Raw genomic sequence first — 24,254 nt, 5'->3', positions numbered from 1 at the left:
AAATATTATAAATGTTTAAAGTTTTAGGTAAAGACGTCAAAATATGCCCACACATGCAAGCTAAACTAGATCATATCTGAGTCACCACGCTTTATTACCCAACCAAAATCAGCGAGGAAAAAATAAATGTTTTAAATTAAATTATATTTAAATGTTAAATTAAATTTAAAAAAAATGAATTTAAATTTTAAATGCCATTTAAAAATATTTGCTAAAATTAATGTTTTACTTAGTTACATTTTTAGGCATTAGCCAAACAGAAAGCCTGTCTACAGTAAATCCACACGCACTAAATAGCCTACCTTTTTCTTTTATAACACTGTAAACATAACTTCGCAGGTCGATCATCTTCAAACGCAAAAGGCATTTTTAAGTGTCCTAACTTGACTGCTGCTGTAGAATGGGATGTTTTTTTTTACATAACTTTAAACGTGTGCTTTAGCTATGTCAAAATGAAAGCAAATTTCTTTAAGGGTTCTGCGTTTTGTCAATTGTATAGCTTAATAATAATAATAATAATAATAATAATAATAATAATAATAATAATAATAATAATAATGGATATAACAAATTATAATATTATAGTATAGACATTTTTACTAGGCTACTTTAATATCAATCCCTAACTGAAAAACTAATGTGAAAATGACTGGCAGCTGTGCTAAAATTAATATAATGGCAAATTTCTTCTGCGTTTTTTCCCTTTATAGCTCAATAGTTTTATTCAAAGAATTAGTTAGCAAAACATGAAATAAATTAAGCTGCGTGTCTTCGTGATATCCACTAGTCCAGTTTTCTCCAGTGTGAGTTTAGAGTGCGCCTCCACCGCAAGCGCATTTATGCCTGCACCAGATCAAAGCAGGTGTAAAGTCCAGCACAAAGCGCTGTTAGTTGTGCGTTCAACCAGCAATACCCGCTCCACTGTCTACAACACACAAATACTCGAACTCTTTATTTGTGGACTTACTTTTGATAATAGGCTATATCATTACCTTTACCCTGATTCTATTTTTATTTTTATTATTCTATTTTTTTATTTTATTTTCTTTGTGTTATATCCATAATTGTTTGCACTACTGCCCTTTTTGCACTGTCTTTGTCCCCAGTGACGCTGCACTGCTTTGGCAATACGAATGTACAGTTTTTTGTCATGCCAATAAAGCACCTCAAATGTGAAAATAGCCTAGGCAACAAATAACAAATCGGAGTCTAATAATAAAATAAATGCCATTTTCATTTTCATACATGTGTGGGTTTTGACAATATGTGTTTAATTAAGCTATAAAGATTAGCCTATCAGATGAAATGCATAGTGAAATATTAAATAAATGTCTCATTTGCTGAATATTTAATTAATCTATATCTTTAATATTTTTAAAATCACCTCGCTTTGGCCCAGAGAAAGAGGCGCGCGGCACCAGCGGACCTGTGCTTTCCCAAACAAAGACGTACAGTAACTTGCAGGTGAACTATGCATAGTTTTGGGGGGGAAAGAATATAGTGATGAGTGTTTCCCAAAACCCTTAGTTTCTCTGTCGCAGAACCATCATTTGAATCACGTCACTATTAACCCTGCTTTTATTTATTAAATGCTTCCCAACGCCGCATTTCTGTTGCGCGAAAAAAAGCTGCTGCAAATAAACATTTATTTTAGTTATGCCAATGCCATGTTAATAGTTTCATTATAGTAGTTGCTGGTGTGCTTCATCTGCGTGATTTTGATTTGACATTCTTCCGCTAAACTTGCACTGTCTTGGCGTAAATGGGCTGTGAACTGTTGCTATTGAGGCTGAGGCATCAAGGTGTTAATAGGCTATAGTTCTCTCTTCAACTTTCAGGTTTGAGGTGGGGGAAGAAGTGGCAGAGGCAATTCAAATGTACCATTTCTAAATTAAAAAAGGCCACTTACGCGGCATCTGTGTGTAAAGATTATTACCTTATTTTTATTTTATTACTATTATTTATTTATTCATTTATTCATTCGTCATTCATTTTCTTTTTGGCTTAGTCCATTTATTAGTCTGTAATTGCCACAGCGGAATGAACCGGCATAAAATAATAAAATTGCATAAAATAATACAATTTTAATTTATAAGTGACTTTGCTGCGTCCCCCTTGATGTTTCAAAAACGCATAATAATCTATACACCATATTTAAGACACTTAAATAGTCTACTTAACACTTTCCTTAAGATCACAGAATAATATGCAACATCTAATTCCGGGGATGTTCTGGGGGCAGGGTTTGCATGCAGCTAGCCCGACAGTGAAAACGCGACATGATTTCGGCCTCACTGATGCCCATTAACACCTGACAGACAAGCTTTTGGTTATGAGAAGGGGGAAGGGGTCTCCACTCTTAAGTGTTTTTCACAAACATGAATACACAAAATCCAAAACTCCTATAGGACGGATGGCGTAACAAAACCTATGCGTTTAAGAACGAAACCGCATTAAATATGGGGCCTTATGAAAATGAATGTTTCTATGCACAACAACTTCTGAACTGAACTAGGCTACCTGTTAGGGGTGGGCGATATGACCTAAAATTAATATCACGGTATTTTTCATCTTTTGAACGGTGACGGCATAATATCATGGTATTACTTTCAATAGCAAAATAAAAAACATCTCAAGGAAGAACGGACAAAAGAAAGTCTCAATTCTATCACTCTTTAAAAGTTTTGGTTTGGGTCGTAAATGCTCAGTCTCGTTATGAGCTGATCTTCATTTCTCTGTGTTGGTGGAATAAAGCAGGCGAGTCAGCCGCACCAATTTATGAGCAGACAGAGCAGGATTCTCATGATGACCACCAGCGCAATTCCGCTCTTTGTTATGAGCTGTAGTTTCAGTGTAAACTTAGTAAAGGTGAGTTTCTTTGGCGATGATGTGTACAGTGTTAGATTTTATATTTAGCGGACATTTGCGCTGAACACGCGGTGAATGCAACGCATCGAGATTCGGGCACCTTCTCCGAAAACACTCGATTGATCTCAGCTGGCGGATCAACATTTACCTCATGTCATGATCGCTGTCATCTGCGCCATTATTATTATTAAAACTTTAAGTGAGGTTTGCAAACCTGTGCACTTTTCACTCTTCAGCTGTTTGCACTTCCTGCAGTAACAAAAGCTCCCGGTTCATTATATTCATTATATTCAGACACACAAATGCTCCCAAATATATTATGAGGGCGCATATATTAAATTTCGGGCGCTCATGCGACCAAAATGGTTGCAATTTTGAGCCCTGTAGTATAAGGACATGTATTCAGACCACAACTGATCGTTTGAAGAAAATTGAATGCCTTATTATTTAGAATTAGCTATTATTGATGTAAATGCAGCCGTTCAAGCCGCGCAAAATTGATTTATTACGGTATTGACGGTATTAGAAAATCCATGTCGTGGCGCAATGTCACACCGGTGAGGACGATGACGATGGGTTAGTAATTATATTATAACTGGTTATGTTCAGGTCAATGAAATAATACCTTTAATAAATAAAATATGTTCGTAAGAACGTGGTGGGCCAGTGATTCCGTCGCTTTCATCAGTGGTTTAATGAGCTCAGGAGAATTCTGCTTTGCATTTTTCTATGCATTACTAACATCACTAAACCAGACATTTGTTTTATAAGTTAACCAAATATTCGCAGAGATTCAGCAGTTTTTTTTCTGACGCGTAAAAAAGTAACCGTGGCCCTGTTTGCAGGCATTAATATTCGTTTTTTCGTCAATCTGATGCAACTTTTATTATTTATACAGGACGTTAAAATGCAATTAAAAGTTTCAAATCAATTAAACTCAATTTATAGAAAGGCTAGCCTATTTTATGCATTAAATATAACTAATTTCCTTTATTTCTGATTAGACCATGCATTTTAGACTATTTTACAATTGTAATATGTGCATATGCTTTTTTTAAATAACATTCGTTTAACAAATATTTTAGCACATCGAAATTAATTAAGTGACCTGTTTTTTTTATTAAAACCTTTATGCAAAAGGATCAGAGGATAAATTATCGTAGGATAAACGTATATGGAAAAACACCAATTGACGGGCTCTGCTTTCGGTTTTAAAAGAATCAAGCAGCTTTAAAAAATATAATTTGCTGAAGAGAAATGACAGGAAAAAAAAGAAAGAAAAAGATTAAATATATAGTGACTGTTAAAAGAACATTTCTCTTTAATATATTCTTTTGACTCCGAAACATCAGCTAAGATTATGATGAATGACGGAGTTTCTCTATTGCCTGCTTCAGCAGTGCCTCCCGGTCCTGCAGGTTATGAACGAGGAGGCGGAGAGAATGCGCTGTTTAGTTTCGGCTTGATATATTTAAATAAATACTAACACCGAACTGCTTTATAGCTCAAAAAGTTAAACTAAAATGCACAACTCTTGTTGGTTGCACCCGCGGGATGCACAATGAAACGCGCCATTATTTTAATTCTATATTCGTGAAGAATGAGCCATGAGATTGAGATTTTTGAAGGTGCTCTTTAGCGGCGAAGTTCCTGGCAGAGTAGCGAGTGAAAAAATGTGCATAAAGAAATTGGACAAGAGGAATAACATTTTAAATTATATAACAAGCATCTTATTCTTTCTAATCCTCGCCCAGTTTTAATACAAGTTGTGTTTTTTAATATTTGTGGCTGGGAAGTTTATTAAGAATATATTTATAATTATATATAATGAAATAAATACATAATTATATATATATATATATATATATATATATATATATATATATATATATATATATATATATATATATATATATATATATATATATATATGTATATATATATATATATAGAGAGAGAGAGAGAGAGAGAGAGAGAGAGAGAGAGCAAAAAATATTTTTTATTATACTTTTAGTGATCTGCTTAAGGTAGGTCAATTTATTTTTTTTGCTTTTGATGAAGCAGCATTCAACTTAAGCTCTTTAGACCATGCCCCTGACCGTTTCTCAGTGTTTTGCCGCAATATCTTTAAATAAATTATTTATTTAGGCATATTTTCATTATTCGTTTATTATTATGTACAATAATTCAGACATAAAATAAGATAGTAAAATATAATCAACAACGAAAATGTAAATAAAAACATAAATGAAAAAGTCTTGTCTTAGTCCTATCAAAACGGCAAACACTAAAAGCAGGCTTAAAGACTGCTTTATTTATTTATTTAAGACTACTTATTGTACTGAATGTTTGTGCTTTCATGTTAGTTGTCTTTTATTTCTTCAATTCCAAAACGAGTCCTCTTTGCACTTAAAAAGTTTATAATAAAGTGTGTTAACAAATTTTAAATGATTAATTAAGGACTTATAATGCTTTGACCTATTGTTTAATATCATTTACAAGCACAGTAGCATATTTAAAGCTGCTGTAAAGGCTATTTCTTTCCGTTCGCATCCCGTCCCTTTGCGCCCCCTGGCGGCTTTTTCACAAACTGCGGTCTTACACTAAAAACAGAGCAGCAATTATTTCAAACGGCGGCGGTATAAGCCACGGCGGTAATAGCCACTTTGAACTCTCACCTACTGTATTTACTGGCTTTAATTTATATTTAAATGTATTCATTTTAAGTATCCTTATTATTTACAACAATATTTAGTTTTTTTTCCTTAAATTATCAAGTAAGACATTCTGTTCAGACTTATTTTTTGTTCCTCATTTTAAAAAAATCTATTGGTAAAAGAGCTTTTATGTTTAAGAGTCCAATAGATTGGAATAATTTACCTGCTAACATTCGATCCATTGCATGATTTAAGGTGTTTAAGCAAACTTTGCTGTCATATTTTACTTTGGACTATACTTGTTTTTCCTGAGGATGTTATTATTTGTGGTGATTTGATTCACTGATTTGTACATGTTTTTGTACTACACTCTCAGAAAAAAGTGCACAATTGTACAAATAATGTTCCTTAAGGAACAGTTTTGTACCTTTGTCAAAACTGTACCATATATGGTACAGAAAAGACCTCTTATGATACTGTTCTGTACCTTTTATGGTACAATTGAAATGACGGTACACAATTGCTCTAATAAAAAAGGTACATAAGTGTTGGACAACTCCTTCTTTATTACAAGATCTATGAAAATAAATATTACTGGAAAAGCAAAGTGATTTTATGAATAATTTCCATATTAAAACGTGAATCATCATTTAAAAGCATCTGTTTAAAGAAACTAAAACATTAATTAATAAGCTCTATAATACAAAACTATAGGTATTGTAAACTAAACATTTAAGGCATTTTTAATAAACATTTGGTAAGCTTTTTCTGATGACTACATTTTTATTATTGATATCCGCACCTTTTGGCATTTGCTTTCCACTACAAACGTGAGCTGGCAAAAGTCCTACTGACGTCCTGCAAAGTGCTCATGCAGACATTTTAGTATTGTAAATGTAATCAAACACTGTGCATATCTTGTTACAATCCTTTTTTTGAAATGAAGTAAATTAAGTTAACTTTTAAGTGATTACAAAAGTGTTGTGTCAACATTGGAGAAAATATTTTTTATATTGTACATGGGAGAATGTATTTCTAATAACATTTTGGTAAAAAGTGTTGTGAAATGTTTAGCAAAAATAGATCGTTTGATTTATGTTAAAGTATTTTTTATTCTTTATTGTAAATGGAAAAGGTGCATGTACACAAAAAGAAAACATTGTTTAAAATGTTTTTGATGTTTAATATTTACTGAAAATAAATTGACACATTTTGGATATAGCAAAACGGTTTTTTGAATGGCTTCTTGAAGGAACACATTTGTGGTACCACAACAGTGGTACCTTCATGGATCAGATTTGTACCTTTAATGAAGGTACAATATTGTATCTGTAAGTTTTAAAAAACAAAGGTCCATTTTGGTTTCCCATGGTAGAAATAATGTCCTTAAAAGGTACAAACTGCAATGGTACAAATTTGTTTCTTTGTCTTAAGGTACAATTCTGTTCCTTAGAAAGGTACTGCCCCAGTGACAAGGGTTTGTACCTTCTTTGGTACAACATTGTACCATTTTTTCTGAGAGTAGATGTATATGCATGTATGCATGTATACAACTTTTTTTTCCTTCTTCTTTTTCTGTTTGTTTGTTAGTTTTTGCCTTCTTGTGTTATTATTATGTGATTGTGATTAATTGTGGGACCCTCTTGGAAATGAGATGGTACATCTCAGTGGGTTTATCCTAATGAATAAATATCAATACAAATAAAAATAACTGACATGAACAAGGTTTATTCTTGTTATAACATTCTAAGACCTTTAAATGGCAAAAAAGACATACATAAATTGTTTTTAAAAAAGTACAATCTCTTACTGATCCCATATGTTTAAACATTTCATACATATCATTACATTAGCTTTTAAACAAATCACCATCTAATGACTAAACAAAATGACCAGAACTAACCATCCATCCATCAATCAAACTCTATTTCAAAACACACACTGAAAGCATTGAACCAGAAAACATGAAACACTAGCAAGTGACACTACAAGCAAGTGTCCGCAGTGAGGATCATGCATGAGAGGCCAGTGCAGTGGGCGGCCCTGACAAACGCCCCTGCTGTCAGAGGTGTGCTGTAATCAGTGAAGGGAGGTTCTGCGCTGGACGCCTGCTGCTTCAAGGTCTTCCTCTTTCACCACCACTGCAGACTCTCTTTCTAAACTCACAGGCTCTCAAAAACAACAGCAAATCACAAACTCTGTACCAGCTTGGTGCTTTGCTTTCTTTGACCTAGACCCTATGCACTCTTGCTTATGTAATACTCAGAGTATATTGGGTTTGAATATTCTCCAGAGATTTACAAAAGGATGCAACCAGGCAAAGAAGCATGCTAGTCCAATCAGAAGGTTTCCATTCCCTGTTGGTGCTTCAAACAACCACACACATAAACACACACATGTGGGTATTAGTGGTTTACGAGGACTCTCCATAGATATAATAAGTAGTTTAATACAGTAAAAAATGCTTATACAGTATTTGGCCCTAATGCCAGCCCTTAAAGGAAGCCTGTGACAAAATTTCAATGTGAAAAAACCCAGTAAAATATGATTTTTAAGTGTTTTGAATTACGAGGACACAAGGTATGATCTTATAAACCACCTTAATAAAGTGAAACTAGGTCATTGCTATATCGTTATACAGATTTCTGTTCCCTGTAAATAACCAACCACGTTGGGTTTTGATAGTTTATAGGGACCTCCCTATATATGCAATGCTTATTATTTTACTGTAAAGACTGAATATTCTGTCACCTTACCCAAACCTACTACTAGATTCATCCCTCAAAGTAAACGGTTAACAGATTTACATTTTCAAAATGCCTTATTATGTATGATTTAATAGTTCCTTTTTTCATGGGGAGCAAAATTTTGACCCCTCAAGGTCAAAAATTACTATTATTCCTTTACATGTGGACAGTTGGTTTCCAAAACATGATGAATACCAGGACCACACACCCACATGTGCACACACACAAAAGCATGCACAGACGCATCAATGCTGGTTGCTGAGTAATGTCCTCTTGTCCTACTTGAGCTCATTAGCATTCTAAAGCAACACATCTCAGTGCACGAAGAAAAGCTACTGGAATCACAAGGAGTGTGTCTGTGTGTCCTCTGCTAATAAGAAGAGTAAGGCAGCAGGTGGCTCTGGAGAAACAACTCTTGCGTTAGAATGCCTTAATGCAAAAAACCCAATTAAATAAACAATAAAACAGTAGTTGTTGTTACAGAGTGTGCATTGATGTGGCAAATGATCATTGTGACCAGCCAAAAGTGAAGAATATTGTTGATCATCGCCAAACAAAGCCACATATTAAGGTCTAGTGAGCAAACAATCAGTTATTGTTGATCATCGTGACCAGTCAAAAGTGAAAGAAATATTGTTGATTATCGCCAACAACAGCCACATATTAAGGTCTAGTGAGCAAACAATCAGTTATTGTTGATCATCGTGACCAGTCAAAAGTGAAAGAAATATTGTTGATTATCGCCAACAACAGCCACATATTAAGGTCTAGTGAGCAAACAATCAGTTATTGCAAACACTGTGCTGGGTGAAGGAGAAATAGATAGGCAAAAGCTAAATTATTAGGGCCAGGATCACTAGGGTAGAGCATCTTTAAAATGGCAGGAGATTTTCTCCTGGTCAGCAGTGGTGAGAATTTACCATTGTTTTAGGTGTTGGAAGTCCTAACACTCATAAGCTGTTAAGGAAAGCAAGTATCATCCCATCTGGTCCAAGCCAACAAAAGGTCTCCTGTTGCTCATTTAAGCTCAATTTAAATGATAGTTATGGGTAGAATGTCACAACATAGTACATCAATGTCTACTGGATATGGGGCTCCAAAACCACAGACCGATAGGAGTGCTTTTGATGACCCTTGTTTACCATCTGATGTGCCTACAATAGATCTACAGTACTTTATGTATGAACTAGGCCCTGGAGCAATGGACAAAGGTTGCCCCCATTTCTTTTACATCATATGGATGGCTAAGTGCATATATACCATGTAGATAGTCAAGCTGTGGCACCAGAATTCACAACAAGATAACAAGAATATGGTGGAAAGTGTGTGATGCTCTGGGCAATGTTCTGCTAAAAATCCCTGTTCTGGCTACTCATGTGCATATAACACTGTTGTAGATGCGGTACAACCCATCATGACAATGGCAATCCCTGGTGGAAGCAGGACATCGTCTTTTAGCAGGATAATGTGCTCTGTCACACTGCACATATTGCTCAGGAATGGTTTGAAGAAGAGTTCAAGATGTTACCATCGCCTCCAAGATCAACTGTACGGGGCAAACAACTTCCACTGTTGTCTGCTTCCCACATCTTAGAGTCTATGATTCTGCGGTTAGTGCTGTTTTGGTAGCATGTGGAGGACCAACAACATTTTGGGCACTGAGCTTCTGACACCACACAAGCCTACCAGACCCCTTCAGCCCTCCAATAAGAATCTGCTGTGCATCCTCAAATCAAGACTTAAATGTAGGGGAGATCATGATTTCTGCATGGCAGCTCCCTGGCTTTGGAACGCTTTACCATGTCAATATTACAAGCCCCTTCCATCTCCAGCTTTAAGACTAGACTTAATACTTAGTTGTTCTCTAGACTTAATACTTAGTTGTTCTCAAAGACATTTGGCTATTAGGAGGTATGATCGTTGTTTTAGTCTGTTTGTGGTCGTTATGTTGATTTGTTGAAAAGCATTTTGGCCAACAAAAGTTCTAAAAACTGTGCTACAGTATATAAATAAAATTGTCATTGTCATTGAAAGGCAGTGTGAACAGTTTTTCATATCAATCTTAAAGTGATAGGGCCCACTCACACTATGCTATCCGAAATGTGCCTAGGTGCGTTTCCCGGTTCATTTGAGAAGTGTGAGTCCCGGGCCCTGACCCAGTTGGAAGAGATGTGCCAGAGCGTGGTTCACTTGAGCTTTGGCACGGTATGCTAGTAGTGTGAGCGCAAAGCGTGCCTGAGCCCAAAACTGAAGATGCAACGTCACTTTTAAGGGACTGTTTCATATGGATTTATTAATCATTCTTAATTTTCAATGAACGCAAACTGTCATAGTTTATTAAAGATGCAAACCCCTCATTGAACTACAGCTGCACCTTCAGCAAACCTCCAAATACCTGCAACGATGACTTTTTTGATTATTTATGAGTGTCAAAAGAGGGTGATCTGTTCTGCGAAATATTTGACTGTGTGTCACTGCATCCCAAACGACTAAAATGATACAACTAAAGAAATCTCCACTGAGCTGAGCGACAGCTCTTCTTTTCTGTTAACCTGAACAGCGCATCATCGATGACGTAAGCTTGCTTCCGTTCGGAAGCAGTGTGAGTGCAGGTCGTCGGGGGAGAGGGGAGGAGGACAAGCATGCTTCGGCACGGTTTAAGGCAACTGTACATAGTGCGAGTATGCCCTTAGTATGGATTTTATTAAATTGATGCATGAAAGGTATTGAGCAGTATTTGTTTGCTAAATAACTACAGTAATTCTGTTTTAGAACGCAGAGCGGAGTGGACAAAGGTTCAAGTCCGACAAAGGACGGTTCCATAATCCTAGTAAAATGAAACCCGAAAAAATCCTGCTCATTTGATTATGAAACACTATCGGTTGGGTTTAGAGAAGAAGGTGGGTCTGTTGACATCAAGTTGAAATATTATGCATGACAACAAGCTCAAGAATTACGCTGAGATTGGAAAAAAAAAGTAAACAGCAGCCTCGGGAGAATAAGAAATGGCATGTATGAAAAAATGTGCCCCTGTTATGTATTTAAGATTGTCAAAAATATACAAAGCACCCTCTAGTGGATTTGTGAAAACAAAAACTGCAAACACATATAGCCCAGGGTACATATTTACTGGTTCTCAAAACATGTAGTCCTGGGCACTTATCTCCAATGAGCACTATTACTTTTAGTTACCTAGAAATTATCGTTGAAAAATGGAACCATTATTTGAAAATAACTAATTGTGCTTACGCATTTTACAATAAAATGTATGTGTCTATTGGCAAAACAGTGTATATAATTCTAATATGATGGTTTTATGATTCTTATTCAATCCTTGCTGAAATTAGGACACTTGCATTAAAAGAAAGTTTTATTTTTATTTATTTGAAACAGAAATTTTTAACAAGATTGTATATGTCTGTAGTGGCTGATTTGATCAATTTAATCGTTTTTTTTTTTTTTTTTAATATTAATACTTATTAATAATAATAATAAGAAGAAGAAAATGAATTTAAATAAATTAGAATATTTTTTAACTTATATTATTGGTCTGGCTAATATAATATAAACTTTATCCTAATTCAACTTAACATCATTAACTGACAAACTCTAGACAGAAACAGAAGATTCAACACAAACATACAACACAAAAATTAGGACAAAAGCTGATGAAAACATTTTAAGATCAGTATAAAACTGGATTTAAAGTTTAAAAGAGTTCATTTTGAAAAGCAAATGGCATCAAACTAGTACTATATGACACTTTACATAAGTTCAATTCAGAACATCCCTTAAGTAGATTTACAAACAGCCAAAAGAAAACAAAACTTCAGGGCAACTTGTATGAGATTTGTTCCCTTTTCCCCTAAACAAAATAACAGGCACCGAGTAGCTCATCGTACTGCGTAAACAGGACTGACAGAAGAAAAACGTCTCAAGAAAATAAAATGAATAATATAAAAGAAAGAGAAAAGAGAGCCTTGCACTGCTCTGCGTCTGCCTGTTCTCCTCTGCTAATCTTTCTAATGTTGTGTTATATTCACATAGTTGTTTAGACTCCCTGACAGGGTTTTGAAACTTCCCTCTGAGTGCTTATAGATAATTCAGAACCTGTGTACAATAGTGAGATAAATAATGAGAGAAAAAATATGCTGCTTGACTTCCCGCAAACAGCAACAGCTTAATATGCCAAAACCCCTGACCCCCGAAATAAAGCGACAGAGGAGATTCTTTTACACAGCAGATGTTTCCATGCACAAGAACAAAGTCTCTCTCTTCGCCCGACTCATGAATTTTGAATGCTCCATGGACATGGGCTGTTATGTGGATAGTACAAAATGCTTTTTCCACCAGCATCCTGCAGAAGACAGTGGTGTTATGTGTCCAGGGGATGTGAAAAACATCTGCTGTCATGTGCAGAGGAGCAAGGAGATGTGATCGAATTTATTGTAGCGTGATGAAAAAAAGCAACCTGTTCCTGACAGCAGATAATAAATTTGTCACGGTGTGTGATTATCGCGGAGTAAATTAAGATGGCTTTATGTAATATTGCGGCCAACCCACCATCTAACTAATTTAAATGCATGCTGGGGGAGCTGGATCTGTTTGCAATCAACTAACAATAGATCCGATCACATATCTGACATTTTAAGTGGCGTCTATGCGGCATGGAAGCAACACAAAATATAATTACTAGTTTACTTGAGGGAAAAGCACCTGGAGAAATTATCCACTTATTTCCCTTCTCACCTTTGCAAACGTGATGCTGTTTCAATTTTCAGAACAAGAACATTGTTCATTGCTTCTTCCCTGTGGCTAGCTGAAGGTCAAATATCATTATCCCGTTCTATCACTTTAATTGGAAGACGTGCAACATTCAGATGGGCTTCATGGGAGCAAAAGAAAAAAAATAACTAGACAGACAGGAGGTGGGTGACCCTTAGGGGGCCTGTGGCAATGCTGTAATGGTCTGCCAATTAATGCTGGATCTCAAATTAATTGTATTATTGAGCAGAATATGAATGGTGCATATGCTATACACTTAAACAGTGATTCCCAATCAGAAGACCCAAAAGAAGCTTTTATGGGGTCTCAAGAGAACTTTAAACTATTTTTAAGTGAAGTTTCACAAACTAATTTCGAGAGGAGCATGTGATAGCATTGACTGCAGCTGGTCCCTATCGATAATCATTAGCTACATCGGATCATTCCAAATTTAACATAAACATTTAGCCTAAACTTCATTCCTCATCTTTGATTTGGAAGACACCCCCCCCCCCCATCCATCCCTTCTTTCCCCGGGTACTCTGGTTTCATTCCGCAGTCTAAAGACATAACAAATCTTTAAATTCACAAGCACCTAATATGTACACACTGGTGGGGTCTATTCTTGGGAAGCTATAGAGAACTACCTGATCTCGTATCCCTTCTAATGCTCATTGACCAGGCGGGAGCAATGACTGTATAAAATATGTACGACGCAACAGCTCCTTTTCCCATTGAATGCTTTGAAGGCAAAACGCCTCGCTTCAAACCAAACGCTTGTACGTCAAATCAACCACGCCCACCGAACCTCTCACTTGACCGCCAGTATCTGCACTATAACAAACGCTCGCTAATGTAAATATAAGCACTTACATTTAAAAACGCATAATGATATATAAAAAACTGTGCAATGTAAGCTGTTATAATTTAATAAAGGCAATACATGTTGGACTGCAGAAATAAACAATCTTTCATACACTCTAGCCTGAGTTAGACTAATATGAGCACAAAAAAAAATTTCTCTTATACCAGGGCTGATGGTTTTTGTTATCTTCACAGGGGTAGAAATAACACTTGTAAAATATGAACAATAACATGTAAACAACGCATACATTTTTAGAAAGGTTTTTATTTTTAATTAGCAATCAACAAGACCCAAAAAATAAAAATAATAGATAACGATTTACCATGCTGGAAAAATCGTGCATTTAAAAGATAAATACAGCAAGATTTCTAAATATCAACAGGATATTTACACATACCATCCCTGCACTATATAAAATAATCCTTGTCAATTTGTACAATAAACTTCACAGTATTAATACATTAACTGATGTCCAGCAGCTGCTGCAACATCGCTTCTATATTGTTTATCATTTTTTGCCTCCTTTTCACTTGATTTATTCGATGCCTTCATTATATCTGGCAAAGAGGTGTTTACATTCATTTTAATGTTTATCAGGAATAGTTGATGGTTCACTCCACTGTTGCGACCTCTGAAATAGAGACTAAGCCGAAGGAAAATTAATAAATGAATGAAAATCTTAAAAACCTATGGGCAATTTAAAATATACATGCCAAATCATGTTTCTAAAAATCCTGATCGTTATTTATTCTATTTAAATTTGCTTCTAATTAGCTTTTCCCCCCCAAGTATAGCATATTATTTAATAACCATATCTAATTGCCTATTTTCAGATGTTTTCTGGTTTTAATATATTTGTCCTGTGAAGAGTTATTTGTGAGGAGATATTTGGTTATATTTAGACAATGAAGTATTTTTCCAAACAACAATCATCAGCTGACTTTCTTGAATTTAACTTTGAACAAAAAAAAAAACTGTCACAGAGACACAAAGGCTCCATCTGAAAGCTCAGGCAGCTGACTGGTTGCCTCACTGACCTATCAGGCAGTGACTCTGGAGGCTGTGTTGTGCAGGAAGGCACCATGTAAAACTTGACTTCAGACAAACTTCTGAGACAGCAAAATGATTTAATTATGTACAACAAAATAAAGAGAGCTTTAGTGACTACTAAGGAAGTATTTGTTTAATACTAACTTCTCACTACAATGCCATCAAAACTGGAAAATGTCGAAATGTACACACAAATAGACACCCAAGCAGTGTTTTGAAACACCATTTTTTTAGCTCAACTGTCAGAAATGCGCAGGATTGTGGGATACTGCAGGCAGCAAAGACACATCTATGCTGCTTTCAAAATTTGATCAGAATAAGGTGCTGTAATTTAAGCTGGAAAGACACACATCTCTCACACACCTGAGCTATGACTAGCCCAAAGCCAGAGCAAATACAAGATAAAAATCTGCCTTTATTTAGTCCCAAACAAATCTTATTTTGCAATACTTGTTATCTAATGTCAGTTCAGAACATTCCCAACCACAAATGCATTCACTGGATGTAAGGACAAAAACTGACCTTGAACAACTTCATCAGTTATGCACTGTGCCATTTCATTTAGAGCTACCGATTTTTGCATGTTTAATATCTGCAGGGTGCTTTCAATCACAGCTAAGAATATACACCCTCAGTGTGAAACCACACGACAAACACTTTACACTAACACTGGGCTTTTATGTGGAATACTGTACATATTAGAGATTTGATTAAATTAGAAAACTAATTTTTTTATCAAACTAGGATCCTACAGACTCCACCAACATCTGATAAAACAGAGGAAGGGTTCAAATTAAGGACACAAAGACTTATAAAAAGCCTTTCTCTTTCAAAGCTAACTACCCTTACTGGTGAAAAACAGTATTTAGGCAGAAATTTTATTTGTCGACCTATTTTACAGAAAAAAATACTGGAAATAAATTTATTTATTTTTTAGTTAATGAGAACATCTTTGTCACATTAGGAAGTTTTGAAAGATTAGTTCACCTAAAAATGAACATTATCCCATGTTTTCCTCCCCCTAAAGTAAGCCTGGGTAATTTGGGGAAATATATAATTGTCATCATTTGGACAGATATTGTGATTTTATTTGCAATTCAATTTCATAAAGTCAAGCTTCAGCTCAATATTGGAGCACACTCTTTAAATAAAATGGTTACAACATTATTTAAATGTATATATAAATGTATTTTTATTATATCAGGTGCTTTTAAGCTTGGTTTATAGTCAACACATATGCACGAACATCAGCTCGTAAAGGAGTTTATGGAGCATCGGCTCAGCTACGTATCCACTGACATAACCTCCACAGAGAACGAAACTTGTGTAATCAGTCAGTCTTTTCAAGAGCAGATGAGTTTAATGTATTTGTCCAAACGTATTCTAAACCAAAGTCCCTTTAGTCTTTGTATAAACTCAGTCATTGGTAAATAAAATCTAAGTTTATATGATGCCTCTGACTCAGGAGACACAATCATCTCTCCCTGCACTCTGTTAGTTTATGGTGGGCATGACCTGTTTTGTGCCCACTCTATAGGTTAAGCCATACAAAGAGAAGTCATGTATTTGCTCTCGCACTGAGTATAAATATGTTTAAATACTTATACTGCGTTCATATCAAAGCCTTTAAGATTAAAAGCTTGATTTTAATCTATTTTAAATTTCAAATTGCGATTTTGATTGAATTTTGATTGGTTTTTCAGGGGTAGGGGTGTGAATAATGGTCTGCTGCTGAGAATCCTTGTGTTTTTGCAAGAAAAATATTCATATTTAAACTTTTAAAACCATTTTGTTGAACATTTAGTGCAACCAGCTGGACAGGACTGTGTTTTGTTTGTCACTCTTCAACTTCACACTCGATATAGCACAGTCCTGTCCAGCTGATGATGCTAATGCAACAGAGGAAAGAAAAAAGAGAAGACGAAAATAGTCAGCACGGGAAGTTACACAAATTGTTTTAAAAAGTTTTAAATAAGTAAATATTTTTTTACAAAAATGCATGAATTCCCTACAGGAGACCATTATTCACTTCTCTGAGCCAAGTGAGGCATTTTTTATTATGGATGTATGCACATTATTGAATTTCTTTTAGGCTGCTGATAAATATTAGCTGACCGTTGACACTGTAGAGGTGGAAAATCACAAGATTTTCAAAATAACTCGAATTCAACTGAAAGAAAAAGTCATAGATAGCTAGGCCAGCAAGCAATTTTTTGTTTAATAGACGTCTAATAGACATCTAAACATAAACAGCTTGGCTAAAACAAGGCTAAACCTAGCCTGTCAGTGAAAATCTAATAGACATCTAAGAATATCCCAAAACTAGACTAGTCGTCAAATAGACAGATTAGACCAGGGGTGCCCAAACTTTTTCTTATAAAGGGCCAAAACCCAAACTTGATTGAGGACTATGGGCTAAAGTTAAATATACCAAACCGTACTACATTAAATTTGCTCATATATTTAATTATTATTTAAAAATAACTAGAAAAAGTTGCTTTAAAACATATTGAATGATAATGCAGTATATTTTTTTTTACTTTTTCTAATCAACTTATTTTAGTAAAAACATAAACAATCCCATTTATTACATGGAGCTCAATACTAAATACACTAGTCTTTGCCTTGATTTGCTCACTGGTGTCTTGTGCATTGTCCTCTATCTGTCAAGTGACAGTATTTATATTTTAAAAGTCGGATTCATATGAAACATTTAATTTTAGTTGGCTTTTTTGTAGCCCCTCAATTAAACAGAGAAACAAATGGGTATACATTAAATTCAAAATGACGATCTCTGTCAAAGGCATTCGCCCCAACCACCTCCCCATTATTCTCTCTCTCTTTTCAGATGGGATGGCAGGCCTAACCAAAGGATACCATGGGCCAACTTTGGCCACCTCTGATTTAGACAGACTTTATATGTGTAGTCATTCATTTCTGTTTATTTGACGACTAGTCTAGTTTGACCTATTCTTAGACATCTATTAGATTTTCACCGACAGCCCAAATGTAGCCTTGTTTTAGCCCATACGGCTATGTTTATATGTCTATCTATAAGACATCTTTAAAAAACAAAAAATGCTTGCTGGGAGAATGCTTTAAGAGTGACAACGTCATGGGATAATTTTCAACTTTGGGTGAACAAACCCTGTAATCAGCATATGTGGTCATGATGCGTCAATGATAACAGCAAATCTGCTGTAAATATTGCTGAGAGTCTAAACCTCAGTTCTGCCATTTAATTCCAGTGAACAGAAATGGAGATAAATGGAGAAAGATAATATCATATCATATCCCTCGGCTTTGGCAAGCCATTTTCCTCTCCATAAGCTTTTTCATAAGAGTGGGCTTTGTCCTTCCCAGTGGAAAAAAAATGGTACTGGAGAGGCAATGGGCTGTCACTTCTGACTCAGAAGTCCTGGGAGGCGAATTACTGTATGATGCATGCTCTGGTTATGGAGAGATTTCTTTTCTTCTCATGTTGGAATAAAACCTTATTAAAAGTATGACTCTAAGACTGCTACAGCTCATTAATATGGAAGACATTTGCTGAGATAAACATCATTATCTAAACACTGAAATCTCAGTTTCTGCAATGTTTTAAGCAGGAAATTAAATAATAAAGTATTAGAAAATAAACAAGACAGTTCACGAAGATGAACCTCACAGAAAAGAGCAAGTATGGGACAAGAGTCCAAACAAATCTGCATACAAAGTTATTTCTGAGCGTATGTGAATTTACGCTAACAGAGCCACCTTGTGGTGCATGAATGAACATTTTCTTTGAGAATCTAAACCAACCACCCACTTAAAGCTGGGTACATTCACTGCCCCAAATACTGAGAAAATTACTTAATTTCAAAAAGAGGCACGGGGGCACATGTGTGAATGCTGATGGAAAAATAGCGTTCAGCTGAGAAACTTTGAAGTTGTTCTACTCCCTTATCACTAAAAAGCACACTACTGCGGGACGGTTTGGACTATGATCCATCTATATAATGAATGTATGCAATAAGAGTGACGCTGTTGTATCTCGTATTTATACTTCTGCTTATACTGTTTTCAACTTACTAGCTAGGAGGCAGAGAATATTAATTCGTAATCACGCCATAATAACAGAAATTAAAGATGAGCCTCTGTTCTCTACACAGGAAAAACAGTGTCAAGAAAACATCAATATTTCACGTCTTACTCTCACTCTGCTCTCTCCTAACAACTGCTTATTAGCCAAGCTTGTTATGCAGCACGGTAATGAATGGCTTTAAAATATCCATTTATAATCCTGCATGATAATTCTAGAGCATAAAAGAACATGCAGAAGTTCAATCTAACTGAAAAAGATTGGCTTTTCCTCACTAACTAAAGCAAATATCAGGTCTAATTTTGGACAAACAAAGTACATACCAGGACACAAAAAGAGGGAAGCCACTTATTAAGAAAAGACATCTGCTTTTGTGCACTCCAAGGAATATGAAAGAGAATATTAATGCTACCATTGTTCCGCACAAAGATGATCTAAGCAGCACCTGGAGGAGACTTTAAAGGCACAGTCTCTCTTTCAAAGGCAGAAAATGCATGAATATGCATTATATTAGTATCATTATTTAGAAAAATGATTTATAAACCAACTTATTTTCCAATTCCTCAAAGAATGCTATCACACTTGTTTGAATAGTGCTTCATACATACAGATTCTTTTAATTGTCACAGTAATAAACAGTAAAATAATGACTGTTAATGTAACAAAATTAACTGATTATGAAATAACTATGACTGCTCATGGTGACAATGCTTTTTGGAAAGAGTTTATTAATATTACAAGGAAAGCAAAAAGATCAATGTTCTCTTTGCTTTATTTGTACAGTCAATGTACTGTACAGGACAACCTGTGCCTAAAGAAAACTTGCTTATATGCAAGATCATTCAGACAAAAAGCTTTCTGAATAAAACAGCTAAACTAATTTACTTTGAATAATGGGTGAAATTTGTTTCCTATAAAATATGACTACAATTTTTAAGATCCAAATTAATTGCTTCTACAGTTAGCAAGATGAAGGACAGGTAATAACCCAACAGTTGCCCAAGGCACTACATTAAATCCTAATTTATTCAAGGGTACAACAATCAAACTGCCAGTCTCAGTAAATTACACAGATCACAACAGGTGAAAACTAAGATCAAAGCGCTCTTTACTAAAAATATCACTACTGACTGCATCAATAGGGTTCTCAAGACTGTACAGTAATACATAATTGATTATTAGCAGTAAATGAAACAGCTGTGAGACTGACGAACCGAGATGTACCTTTTCATGTGACTGTCATCACTATTTCTTGTACTGTAGCAACAAAAACCATAAGAAAACGATTGTGTTGTGATTTCTCTGAGTAAATGCCAAGTATGATACTATAGTTCCGGAGTCCCTCATCATGTAAACAACACGCCACGCGACACATTTATACAGCTAACGCATCACAGCGTCATCTAATAACGTCTCGCATCGCCATATCATTTTACTACAGAACATCTGCTCTGTTAATGTGGCTCGTTTGTTTTACAAGTATCTCCAGGAGCGCACTCTTACCGATGATTTTGGAGCCGCGCTCGGCACAGCTACACAAACTAGCGCAGACTTTGACTTTTAACAAACATACCTGTAACTCTAAGCTGTAGTCCTCGTGTAAGTGCGTCTGGTACACGGTCAGATGGCGCTGCACTTTGATGGAGAAGGTGTAATCCATTGACTGTGAGAAGAGATGAAGGCGCGTGTGTAGAAGGGATGCTCGTGTTCAGCTGCCTGCGGTCCTTTAGTTCAATTGCAGAGCGTTCTCCGCCCCGCGTCCTCCATTGGCTGGATGGCTGGAGTAGTGCTTTTTTTCTGCAGTAGTGCCTTTACAAGCAAGGATGGATAATGACACTACAGTGCATAAATCAGGAAGATTGGAGACAAGGATGCTGAATTATATGGTTAAATTTAGAATTTAACAAGCTAAACATGTACAATTAAAATTGATTCTTTGTTATTTTGTAAAAAAAAAAAAATCTTACTGTACAGTCTACTGTAAATCACCATATGATCCCAAACAGGCTTGACTTATCACATCTGTTTTTTTTTAAAGGTTATTGATTATCAGTATAGGGCTGCATGCTATGGAAAAACTGACATTGTGATATTTTCCTTTTCAGTATAATGCATGCAGTTTCTCTAGATGACCTGAATAGCATAATTTGGAAATAATTCATCATTTTACATTGATTGTGATGACTTTGTGGGGGTGTATCTGCATTAAAATATAGCCTAACAAACAAATTACAAACATAGACAAATACAATGGAGCAAATATACTAATTAAATAAACAGTGTTTTAAGGGGAGTCAAACAGTATTCAAACACAGGAATTTTGTAACACTGTATAGTAGTTGTGTAAATAATTATATACAATGAATATTTGAGCAGGGCAATGCGGTGGCACAGTGGGTAGCACTGTTGACTCACAGCAAGAAGGTTGGTTTACTGGTTCGAGCCTCGGCTGGGTCAGTTGGCATTTCTGTGTGGAGTTTGCATGTTCTCCCCGTGTTTGCATGGGTTTCCTTCAGGTGATCCGGTTACCCCCACAAGTCCAAAGACATGTGTAATAGGTGAATTGGTTGAGCTAAAATTGTCCATAAGTGTATGTGTGTAAATGAGTGTGTATGGATGTTTCACAGTGATAAAACATATAACATATGCTGGATAAGTTGGCTGTTCATTCTGCTGTGGCGACCCCAGATTAATAAAGGGACTAAGCCGAAAAGAAAATGAATGAATGAATGAATGAATAATATTTAAGCTACAAATTTTAAAATCACTTGTTTCCAGTCATGGGCCTTGTCTAGTCAAATATAATTCAACCTCGATGTGTCGATGTGTTTATTGAGGAGTCGCACATTGCAATAACGATGCTAAAAGGATATATTAGGCAGGTCTAGTAATCAGTTTATGATGTGTTTTATGAAAGATTTTATGTGCATTAAAGGGATAGTTCACCCAAAATTGAAAATGTACATTAATTATATAATTTATTCAGCCTCAAGTGTTTCCAAACCTTCGTGAGTTTCTTTCTCTGTTGAACAGGTTTGGAACAAGTAATGAATTAGTAAATGATGACAGAATTTTCATTTTTGTGTGAACTATCCCTTTAAATATGGTTCACCCAAAAATGAAAATTTCCTGTTAAAATAGGACTACTTACCCTGAGGCCAGCCAAGGTTTAGGCGACTTTTTACATGGAATGTTAAAGGGGTGGTCCACTACGATATCATATTTTAAACTTTAGTAATGTAGTGCGTGAACATAAACAACATCTCTGAATGTAATATGCTCAAAGTTTAATGCAAAGGGAGACAAACGAAGTTTGGGGACTACAAAAAATACATCTGGGTTAGTGAGATCACAAACACTTCAGGTTACATGGACGCGCATACACCCAATGCAGCGAAGGGTCGTGGCCAGAGCCGGTGTAATGTTATAGCAGAGAAAGTTAAAATGCCGCCCTAACGCTGCTATTTCCACAGAGCTTCTTCTGTTTATATAATTGGGCTTCCAAAGGACACGACACAAAGAGAGAAGTGCTTACAATTTAACTTTAATTATGTTCCAGAGAATTATATATATATATATATATATATATATATATATATATATATATATATATATATATATATATATATATATATATATATATATATATATAAAAGATATAGCAAGCATTTGACAAAGGACAGCTTTCAGAATCTCTCCCAGTTCAGTGCTAGATTCGACTAAAAATTTCACAAAGAAGGAGCAGCTCCAACCGTTATAGACGAAGCTGTGGATTGTGAGCCACAACCTGTAAGTATTTTTATTTGTTAAATGGATCTATTACATACATTGTTTCTAGCGTTAACGGTATGTTGTAGCAAGGACGTAAACAAGAATGTGAAGAACGGCAAGTGTTGTTTGGCACCGTTAACAATTTAGCTACTAATTTATATACATTATGTTAGCTGACCAAACAGAGCCTCTTGAGGGCAGGCTTTCGGAGGAACTAGGAAATATGACGTTATCATGTTACCTGAGTAGCTCTATATAATTAAAGTAAGATATATGTAAAAAATATATATATTTTTTCTAATTGAAGCATGAGTACACATTGTTTTGCATCTTATAAACACAACTAAGCCCTAAAAATACACTCTGGATCACTCCTTTAAGAGTTTTTAAATTTTTTTTAATCTAAAATCATGATCCCTGGTGATTCATTCAACACAAGCTAATGACTACCGGCACTTTGACAGTCATCCAAACATACACAGGCAAATAACAAGTAATATTCATGGCTCTTGATACGATGAGGTCTTACGAAGTGAAATGGACAGTTTGTGCAAGACACTGAACATTATTTACATTATTTACAGCATTATTAGCTCTACAAGCTTGCCAAGTGGTCTGGAGTGTTTTCATGGCAATCTGGAGCACAAGCTTCTTGTTGCATAATGAAGTACACAGGTGCTAGCTCACAGTATTACTTTGGGTGAACTATTCCTTTAAGGCATCATTTAAGTGTTACTCGTGTCATGTATGCACTTATCACTTGCATGTGATTGTTATCAGTATATATTAGGTTTCTTTTTCAAAGAAGGTATCTATTGTTTATAGTTCTGTCCCAGTATTGGCACCTTCAGTCTTAGCCATTTGAGAGCAATTACACATGACATGAAGTCCTCAAAGAAAAGGAAGTCCTGAAGACTGTGACTCCCAGTGCCCTTGAGCACACAAAGGCTGCATCCAAAAAAACAGTGTGTGAAATGGATTTGTGAATGGCAGTGGGTGACAAAATCAATGCCTATGGGTCACACATGACACTGACAACAAGGTGAATGTGGTTGAAAAATGGAGGTTCATTCAACTTTGGCGACCCCTGATAAAGAAGGGATTTACACTCTCTTTACATATAATTTAAGCAGACTTTTTTCCTCTGGCAAAGATTTAGGATATGTCATTAATATTTGTTTATTAAAAAATGTATTACAAGATAATAATTATTATTATAATATGATAAAAAATATTTAATATAAAAAATATACATATAATTGATGACCACCCACCAACGAAGTTATTTTGTGACTCCTTTCATGATACTTTACCAAGCTTTCATTCATTCATTCATTTTCGTTTCGGCTTAGTCCCTTTATTATTCCATGGTCACCACAGCGGAATGAACCACCAGCATATCCAGCACATGTTTTACGCAGCGGATGCCCTTCCAGCTGCAACTCATCTCT

The 24,254-nt window shown here is 35.5% G+C and overlaps 1 protein-coding gene across 1 annotated transcript in view; it reads right to left on the bottom strand.

Annotated features, from left to right (window-relative positions):
* zmat4a (zinc finger, matrin-type 4a) overlaps positions 1-20,749 on the bottom strand; it is a 186,767-nt gene extending 166,018 nt beyond the window's left edge. Inside the window, exon 1 of the mRNA XM_056457848.1 lies at positions 20,606-20,749. Within this exon, the coding sequence (XP_056313823.1) occupies positions 20,606-20,692 (87 nt within the window). The 5' untranslated portion in view covers positions 20,693-20,749. The remainder of the gene's footprint in view (positions 1-20,605) is intronic.
* Between the last annotated feature and the right edge of the window lie 3,505 nt (positions 20,750-24,254).

Source organism: Danio aesculapii, chromosome 5, assembly GCF_903798145.1.
Source record: "Danio aesculapii chromosome 5, fDanAes4.1, whole genome shotgun sequence".
NCBI lineage: Eukaryota > Metazoa > Chordata > Actinopteri > Cypriniformes > Danionidae > Danio > Danio aesculapii.
The sequence above is the reverse complement of the archived record's forward strand: the minus strand, read 5'-3'. Positions and strand labels throughout refer to the sequence as shown.